Below are 10,224 nucleotides of genomic sequence, written 5' to 3'. Positions count from 1 at the left end.
CCCATCACGGACAGGGAGGGAGGGTGATGTTCATTTGGACTGGGCCTTAGCGCCTTTTATTAGGGAAGGATAAATTGCATCAGCATCACTGTGTAATTTATGGTGGGCAGAGACCATAGAGGAGGTAGATCAGAAATTTGGAGGTTTACGAGTTTATTTGCAAAACGATGTATCCACCATCTTTGAATTTTGCATTTTATTATTGAAAATGACTGTTCAGAGGTCCTATCACCCATGTGTGAATTCTTGCCATTCAAACATTTTGAGAACATACTTTTTCAACCTATATAAAATGCATTTTGCAATGCAATTAAATGGAACGCACAATACAAAAATGTCAATTTCCCAACATTCTGTAAAATGGAGATACACCGTTTTGCAAATAAACTATTTTATGTTACCCTTGGCGAGAGTTGTTAATTTTAGCTGGACCCCATCACCTGTTCCGGGTCATTTGGGGTGCATACGTAGATAAGCATTAGAGACTGGACTTACATCTGGATTTCACATACCGATGTGCTTGGAGGGACCTGTTAATTTGATGTGGACCTTAGCATCCTTTCCTTAGCATTTAGGGTAGCCACATTTACTGAGTAGTTCTCCGAGTTTTTTCCACATCTGCTATGTTAATAATTTGATGTGGACCCTAGCATCCTTTCAGGGGGATTTCAGGGGTATTGCGAGGCAGCAAAGCCTGTTGAATTATGGATATGGATTATGGATTCATTAGTGGGATAATTCATGAGGGTGGGTGGGGTACAGAAACATCTAAACTTCTACAGAGATTGGACTGAGAAGCAACCATTTAGGTCCAGTAATATATTATTATCTCACATACAAATACATTTCTCTACCCATAAAATAAAAATAAATAAACAAGTGTATGCTAGGGAGAAGGGAGCTATTAATTTGATCTGGACCCTTGCATCCTTTTTGGAGGAGATTGAGAGGCAGCAGTAACCGTGGGTAACTCTGATGAGTACGTAGACAGCCATCAGGTCTATTAGTAAGGTGGAGTCTTGCTCAGTAGGCTCCTGCTACACTTCAAATTCATTAGTTTATATATTTTTCATTTACTCCATATTTACTCCATGCTAATCTTAGCTGGATTGAGCGGAGGGAGGGAGGGGATTGTTAATTTCACCTGGACCCTCATGCCCAATAGGGAGGTTTAGGTGGCAATGACAGCCAGGAGTATCTGGATTCTCATGACTAGAGGTCCATTGGTGTAGATACATTTGTTTAGTTCAGGTCTACTAGTTCATTATTCCACATACATTACAGTAGGCCCTACCTTAATATGATAAAATATTCCTCTTCCGAATTTACACTGGGAATTCTCATGTAAACAAAACAGCATAAAGTGCAGGATTTTGGCTATAATTACTTTTTTGCACTTGGCAAAAAAAACTTTTACTTTTATTTTGGGTGTTTTATATCATGGACAATATGGAAATAACAATGACGCGGCCCCCTTAACATCTCCTACGTTTTTGGACGTAATTACTTTTTTAGTGTATGCCATCCTTGGCGTGGGTAGGGAGGGGGCACTTTAATTTGACTTGGGCCCTATCTCCCTTAATGGGTAGTCCAGAGGCACAGAGAGTCCGCAAAGCCTTGCCGCTCCGTAAGTAGAAAAAAAACCTTCAGATCCAGTAGAGAGGATGAATCTTGTGATGTATGCTGCTCCCACACTGAAGATGCATTCGCTTTTTCTGTCTTGCATGTGCTGCTTTTGGAGGCGAGAGAGAGAGAGAGAGAGAGAGAGAGAGAGAGAGAGAGAGAGAGAGAGAGAGGGTTGTTAATTTGAACTGGACCCCAGTGCTCTTTAAGGGGCATCGTGAGACAGCAGAGACCCCCAAGGTTCAGCTCCATTAGCAATATGATTAGTGAGGATGGGACCTGGTGCAGTACATAAGAATGGCTGGGCATAGGGCCGCGCATATTCATACACGTGTTGTACATATTCACACACACACACACACACACACACACACACACACACACACACACACACACACACACACACACACACAGGGCTGAGTACCGATCAGAATTTTTCGGTTTCGGTTCCGGTTCCAGAACCTACGTTTCAATGCCGGTTCCTGACGGTGCCATTTTCGGTTCCTAATTTATAAACACTGAACGAAATGTTTAAAAATCTCAAACGACCACCGAGCCTACCTCATTATCCAGTTGAAGTTCCCGGGAATTTATTTTAAATTGAGAACTACAATCTAAATCCAACCAGGGCTGGACTGGCAATCTGGCAAACCGGGCAAAATCCCGGTGGGCCGACGCCCCTAGAGGGCCGATGATGTCGGTTTTTAAAAATAATTGTTATTAATGTTTTTTTTAAAAATGTGACCGGCGGCCCACAATTTCGTGCTGACGGCCCTCGGCCCTCCTCCAATGACATCAGCCCACACATAAAGGGGGTAGAGGGAGGGGGTGTCCCATTGGTGCATCTGAGTCGGACTTAACTATTCATTGCGGCCCCACCCCTACCCTGCATTACGCGCGCAAATTTGAGACACAAGCGATGGAGAGACGAAAACTAAAAGGTGGTGTGGAAAAGCTTGCGGAAAAGGGATTTTAAAAAAAACTTGCAGCAGAGGCAAGATAATGTGTTCACGCATGTAGTGTTGTAGCAGCAGGAGAGGGACAACAACTTCTGCATGTTGGAAGTGAAGGAGCACGCTAGGAGACAGCAGGTGAAAAGCGGCTGTAGTAGCCTCTACGAGCCCTGACAGGTATGAGTCAAGTCAAGATCTGTTCTTTCAAACTTTAGGATACTCCATGCCTCTCCCCAACTCCCACTGACGTGAATAATATTAACAATATAGGCTAGTAGCCACGGCAGTGTACCAAATGCGTTTCGAAGACTGTCAAACTCGTGCCTACCCTCGCTAAATATTCAGCGATTGTTTGCGTAATCACATTTACCACGCAGTGAAAATGTCCATAGGCTATGTCGTGTAACGGTTGTCGCGTCTCGCGTGTGGAAAAGATTTGGCAAACGGATTTTTTTTTTAATTGTAACTCCTCTTGGAACACAATCAAACCATATTCTGTAGGTAAAGACCTAGCATCTCTCTCTCTCTCTCTCTCTCTCTCTCTCTCTCTCTCTCTCTCTCTCTACCCCCCTCTCTCTCTCTCTCCCTCTCTCTCCCTCGCTCTGTCTCAGCTGTTATTTTATCCAGGACGATTAGAAATAATAAGTGGATGAAATTTCTTTTGAATAAGCTTTTGATACAGTCTTGTTTTATTTGTAGCCTACCACTTTCAGCACTGCTCATTTTGAAACTTCAGTATGTTAATGCTTTCTTAACATATTTGACACACTAAATCATTGTGGTGATAGGCTACAGTTCATGATTTTCTTTCATCATTCAAGCTATTAAAGTAGCTTCCTTATGCAATGAGAGATGCATTTTGATAACAGGAAATTAACCCCTCTTCTAATGCACCTGTTAGAAGAAACCCTCAATTTAACATTAATCTAGGTCAATTTATGAGTAGGCTATACACTGAATACTATATTAATTTGAATATTTTTTAAGTGCTGCATAGGCTACATTGTGATAAATAATCTATCTCCCTCTTCTCATCTAGTCAAACCAGGCCAGGATGAGGTTGAGTTAGAGAGAGCAGTAGGCCTAGAGTAGGCCTAGATTACTTTTGCTGTGAGTGTGGTCATCTATTGCATTTCTAAACCACTGCCCAAACTAAGATTCATTTTAAATAAATAGTTGATATAGTCAGCGCACATTTCCTGGTGTTTTCTGGTAGCTGAAAGAGAGATTCATGCATGAATATTGCGCCTTTTCGCATAGGCCGCTTGGTCAATAAGTAGTCGGATGTGCTCCGCTGATTATGAGGGACCGGTCTGGGCCAAAAATGCCCGGGCCATTTTGTTCTCCCAGTCCAGGCCTGAATCCAACCCTATCCATTTCGTGGTTGTGCATCTTTGCATCGGAGCATCAGGTCATAGTCATACAGTCGATGTTCATGGCAATCGCGCAGACAATCGTGCGAATTTACCTGATTACAAACTGAACCAGCATGAAGTTTTGCATCAGCCCCAGACAACTTGAGCGGCAAAACAACAAGGAGAAACTCATATTTCATTTTTTACGCTGCACACGCTCCTTTTAAAACATGCCCTGTGTGAGGGGATTTTGGCCTCGCGCAGGGACTGTTAAATGGAAAAGCATGGTGTACTGTCTGACCTGTCACTGCCGTCCCGTTGACTGTCAGGATTTGGCCTGTTGAAACTTTTCCAACTTTTGTCTTAAAATCAGGCAATTTTCAGTTTTTTTAGCTAACAGGTATGCTGTTCTTGCAAACACTTTTAAAACAAGTAAGGTCGCCAAATTCCGCCCACTTCACTGTGAACGTGATAATGTCACTATTTCAAATACTATTTGATTATGTTATCGTATATTTTTGGATAGCGGCAACTGTGTAGATGAGGTAATGAGCAATATTAGCTAACATTGGTGGCCCTTTCTATCGTAATTTGGAGATAACGTCCAGCATGTAAATCTAGTTTCAACACAATTCGCCGTCGAAAGGCTCCCAATTCCGCCCGCTTGATTTCAGGTCACGTCGGTATTTCCGTTAGCCTACTGTTATTCCTTCATGCTGTTTTGCTTATTTCGTTCACACTTGTAGTCCTAAAGCGAAACAGGGAAGCAGCCAGGGCAAGTTTTTAGCCAGAATGTCGTCGTGAAATTAAAGTTCCACCTTCATGCTGCCATTACGACACCCTTCATTACAATGCTGTTTATGGCCGTTTGACTCAGTTTTAAATGTCATCACCGTTTCAAATTGTATGCATACGAACTCCGTATCATGTCGATATCCATTCCTGACTTAAACAGTGGATACATAATTAACTATCACTTATAAGTAGGCGGGCGGATTTGGGGAACGGGCGGAGGCGACTTGGCTATAGCTTGTTACGCACGCAGTGAAGCACTGGGCGCGCTCTGTTTCGAGTTCTTTGCATGGTCCGTAATTATAGGCTACCAAACGGAAAAAAAATATCCACATAGAAGAAATCAAGTCTTCAGTTTCAATAATACACGTTACTGCCTTCCGTGGCACAAAGAAAGTCTCTCGCGGCCAAAAGTGACTGAGCTCACCTGATGCTTCTGATATGAGTTTACATTTTATTGACATGAAATTTAAACTTTGCAATGATTCACGGTGTAATCCAAAAAGTCAGAGAATGCGCGCACCCACCACTAAAGGGAAAAGGTTCCTAACACTGTTTGATGATTCATGGTGGAGTGAACAGTGTTGCCGACTTTTACTTTCCTCATACGCCGATGTAACCATCTGCGTGAGAATGATGGAATGCTTCGTTTGCACACCTCTGGCTGTTTCTTGGCTCGCAGTGGCTGTGTCGAAGACAAAGTTTGAATTCTTTGCCGTCTACAAACGCTAGAAATAGGCTACTCTTCTCGGTAAACCTACACAAATTAAAGATGGGCTGATGGTAGTTTCTCTCGTAACAGCGTTAGTATCCATAGATGATTTGACGACCTGTTTAAAAGGGGGTTGTAGCCTGCCAGCAGTCTCTTTAAGCCAGAATGATCACAATTAATGTTACCAGATTTTTTGCCAGAAGCGGCTGCCGTTCTGACTGCGTTAACGTTCTGGGATTATAAATGCGAAATGATAACAGACGTGATGGACATCTAGGAACCGAAATGTGGAACCGACAGCCAAGGCACGTTTCGATGCCAAGTAGAACCTTAGCCTTTCATTCAATTCCATTAAGGAACCGAATTTCGGTACCCAGTCCTCACCACACATAGAAAACAGCAAACTTTTCGTCTTTATTTTGTCACTCATGAATACATTAATTTTTTTTCAAAGTATAAATTAAACCTTTTCCCCGTTCTCGTCACTTCCCCTTCCCGCCCAGAAGTTCAGAGAAAGTACGAGGAGAGCTGCGATTGGCTGCGCGAGGAGAGCGTGTCAGAGCGAGCCAGCCACTCAGGAGAGGAGGGCTGTGAGGGGGAGGAGCCTGAGGCTGGGGAGATGACGGACGGGGGAGAGGAAGACTATGATGAAGAGGCCAGCAACGACCCGGTAATATGCCTATGGCACTCTTACAAACACCTCTGAAGCTGAGTGTGTGTGTGTGTGTGTGTGGTGTGTGTGTGTGTGTGTGTGTGTGTGTGTGTGTGTGTGTGTGTGTGTGTGTGTGTGTGTGTGTGTGTGTGTGTGTGTGAGAGAGAGGGGGGGGAGAGAAGGAGGGGGAGAGAGAGAGAGCTGAGAGTGTGTGTGAGAGAGAGAGAGGGGGGGGGAGAAGGAGGGGGGAGAGAGAGAGAGCTGAGAGTATGTGCGTGTGTGAGTGAGAGAGAGAGAGAGAGAGAGAGAGAGAGAGAGAGAGAGAGAGAGAATCACAGAATCAAAGACAGAGATTGAGAGGGATTGCACCAGAGAGAACAAGAGGGTTGTTTGCCTGAGTTAGAGTTCATGTGTTTGTCAGTGTTTGTTGTTTGTGTGTTTGTCTCCATTGGAGAGCATGAATAATTGCATAGGCTGTCAACCAAGGCGAAGGATAGAAACTTTTTTTAGAGAGAGAGACAGGAGGGAGGGAGGGCGAGAGAGAGCGAGAGCGAGAGAGAGAGAGAGAGAGAGAATAAGGAGAGAGAGAATGAGGTAAGAGAATGAGGAGAAAGAGAGAGAGGGAGAAGGAAGAGAAAGAAAGACGGTATGTGCATGCATGACTGTTCTTTTGGTCATGATATAGCTGTTGCTTACCTTCACAGATGGAGAATCATGTGTCAGATGTTGACAACTAAACTAGGAGGTAAGGAGAAGATATCTTTTGAAGTCTCTGGATGCAGTCTCATTATAATATAGTACACACAAGGCATTAAACACCTACTAAGTGTAAAACGTGCTTTTTTACATGCAAGCTGATGTTTTAATCTTCATCTGTGCGTGTGTGTGTGTGTGTGTGTGTGTGTGTGTGTGTGTGTGTGTGTGTGTGTGTGTGTGTGTGTGTGTGTGGATAGCTGAGTAGGTGTTTTTGTGTTGTTTGTTGGTAACACTGTCTGCATTATTTGGTGGTTATATAAATGCTCTTGTACTCACAGTCACTTCTAAAACTCATTATGTTTGCAAAAAGAAAGAAATGCACGAATGGCAATTAGACTACTGTGTGTTTGTGTGTGCGTGAATGCGTGTGTTCATGTCCTCAGTAGCAAGAATTCTTGGTCTTTTTGTATATTACTATTGTTATTACTATTATTATGTATTTTTGTTCTATTCTTTTTTTCCATATGTTTAATGTTCATGTTAAACATGAACTCATTTTACTCATCACTTATTGTTACTGGTTCATCACTGGTTGATCACTGTCACTTACCAATGTTAAATGCTCAGTTGTTATTTATTACCTCATCACTTTACCGTTTGGTCCATCACTGTTACTGTCCTGTCTTGCACTTTGATGTCAGTCTGTAAATGTCAGTCTTGTGTACGTCCATGTCCTAGCATGGTGTAGAGTGAGAAACGTAATTTCAATTTCCTTGTATGCATTACATACATGTTAGGGCTGTAACGATACACTCAACTCATGATTCGGTTTGTATCACGATTCATGACCTACGGTTCGATACACCCCACGATTTCACATTTGCCAACATTATAAACTTTATGAGTAAAAACTATGATAGTTTATAGGTAGAATAGGCTACAAGAGGCTACTAATATTTATATAAATATAATAATAATGATGATTTGAAGCTTGGAAGCACCATCACTTCATATTATGTGGTAGTTTTCTGGAGAGATGAGTGTCAAAACGTGAAAAAAGGGGCGTATCACGATACTGCCTCCTTGTATCGCGATACAGTATCATGACTCTGTGTATCACGATTTCTTGGTTCGATACAATATCGTTACAGCCCTAATACGTTAGCATATGAAGAAACTGACAATAAAAGCTGACTTGACTTGACTTGACTTGTAGGCCAGGACAGAGGAGACAGCAGCAGCATCTGAGGACACCAAAGGATCATGGGAAGGCAATGTGACGTGATGACATCACACTGTGAGGAATTGAGGAGGACCGCCACCACCAGCTCTCACACTGACCGACAGTAGCCACAGTCCACTCTACCAATGCTCACTCATCTTATGCACACACAAGTGACATATTAATTAATACACTACATTTGCCAAACGCTCGCAGAAAGCACACACATTCACACACACACACACATATGCATCCATGTGTGAGAGTGGGTGATTGTGATTCTGTGTTTGTGTGCATGTTGCCTCTGTTTTTTTTGGTTTGTTTGTTGGTTTTGTTTAATTGTTGTCCATATGATATGCGTAAAATATTTTAGCAACCACTTTAATAGTCATCCACTGGCAACAACAATAGTGCTGCAACAGGCAGTTCAAGTTGTGAAACCACTGTCTGCCAAGCTATGAACCTTCTGGCATTAATGTACTACCCTGCTGAGCATACTGCCAAATGTGTGTGTGTGTGTGTGTGTGCGTGCGTGCGTGCGTGCGTGCGTGCGTGCGTGCGTGCGTGCGTGCGTGCGTGCGTGTGTGCGTGTGTGTGCGTGTGTGCGTGCGCGTGTGTGTGTTAACTGCCTAGTGTGAGCCAACTCAACTTATGTTATTCTCTCCTCTACACACCACCCTCTCTGCCTCAAACACACAAACTCACACACTCATGCTCATGTCTTCTGGTCTTCTGTGGGCATTATCTATCTTTCAGGCATCTTTACGTTATTGTTCTCTACAATTTGCACATCCAAAATCCACAAAACCTGGGGTTCATTTCTCTACAACGTTCTTTACAATTTTCCAAATTAGCAAAGACACTGTCGAGAAACTGGGTGCTAGTTTAGTACTTGACAATGGCCTCGTTTACATGAGACATTTAATTCAGAATGAATTCAAGTTCATTCTGAATAAAACTTAATTCTGCCTGGAAAACATCATGCTAACACTTTACTATTCGGAATTAAATGACTCGATGGAACTATTAAATTGGAAACTATTAATTTGGGATTAAAAACACAATGTAAACATGGCCACTGTCAGTAAGACAAGTCCCATCTTTTTGATCCTCTGGCGATGCTTTTGAAGTCTATGTGGTACTCTCCTCTCTGACTTCAGCTCATGTATCTCACAGTGTTACCACAAAGAGTAAATTCTACAGTAAATTCAACACTTAGACAGTGGGACCAAATGCACTACACACAGTAGTGTCTGATATGACTCAGTAGCTGTTGAATTAACACTGGCAAACAGTGTTCATTTTGCCGTGTGCATTTTGACGAACCTGCGAATACGTATTTTACAACTACTAATCCCGCCAACAATGCCCATATAGCAAACAGCAACAGTTTTTCAACCTTTAATATTGCTACATTGTTCATTGAAATTCACAAGAAAAGTAGTTACTAACCATACTAGTAAATAAAGTTTCTACCCAAATTATGGAATGGTTATATTATACAAAGGCTATACTATATTCAAGGTTATTGGTGAGGAGGCCCTTCTCTCCACATCAACCTCCTGCAGTTTCGGAACTACTAATCCAAGTGCTAAATTGCCACTGAAAAATCGACTGTGCAGTATTACGGGAAAAAAAAATTACCATGCAGCAGTGTATCCCTGTTATGTCTACCCATCCCATCTGGAGAGCCTCCAAGAAGTTCATTTGAGTTGCTAAGTGACTAAAGGGATGGCACTGGATGGAGGAGCTAATTGGCTGTGATGTATCAAAGTGAAAGCTTAATAACGGCTGCCTCTCCTCTATCTCGTCTGTCTGTCTGCAAAATAATAACACAGTGGTTACAGTTCATTTCAACAGCTGCCTTTTGTCTCCAACCAGTGGCGGAACAATTGCACACATGGCCCCTGGGTGAAACACTTATAGGGCCCCCACACAGACTGTCATGGTCAAAATAGGGCCCCCAACAACAATACAGGATGGCCCTGGGCCCACGGGCAAATGCCTTGCTTGCCCGCCTGTAGCTCCGGCCCTGTCTCCAACTTCATGAAGAAACACTCAATGCTCTATTTTTGTATGCAGGCCAGATGGGAGTGGGGTGGGGTGGGGTTGGGTTGGGTTTGGGGGAGGGATGTGAACAGCATTTCATCGAGGGTGTGTTTGTTTGTGCATGTACATCTGTCTGTGTGTGTGCGTGTGTGTTTGTGTGTGTGTGTGTG

At 42.9% G+C, this 10,224-nt stretch overlaps 1 protein-coding gene across 1 annotated transcript in view; it reads left to right on the top strand.

The window, feature by feature from the left end:
• Positions 1-8,094, top strand: part of LOC134455159 (RNA-binding Raly-like protein) — a 45,732-nt gene extending 37,638 nt beyond the window's left edge. The window contains exons 6-8 of the mRNA XM_063206196.1: positions 5,939-6,105; positions 6,792-6,832; positions 8,000-8,094. Of these exons, the coding sequence (XP_063062266.1) occupies positions 5,939-6,105; positions 6,792-6,824 (200 nt within the window). The 3' untranslated portion in view covers positions 6,825-6,832; positions 8,000-8,094. The remainder of the gene's footprint in view (positions 1-5,938; positions 6,106-6,791; positions 6,833-7,999) is intronic.
• The last annotated feature ends 2,130 nt before the right edge of the window (positions 8,095-10,224 follow it).

This window comes from Engraulis encrasicolus, chromosome 9, assembly GCF_034702125.1.
Source record: "Engraulis encrasicolus isolate BLACKSEA-1 chromosome 9, IST_EnEncr_1.0, whole genome shotgun sequence".
Lineage (NCBI taxonomy): Eukaryota > Metazoa > Chordata > Actinopteri > Clupeiformes > Engraulidae > Engraulis > Engraulis encrasicolus.
The sequence above is the reverse complement of the archived record's forward strand: the minus strand, read 5'-3'. Positions and strand labels throughout refer to the sequence as shown.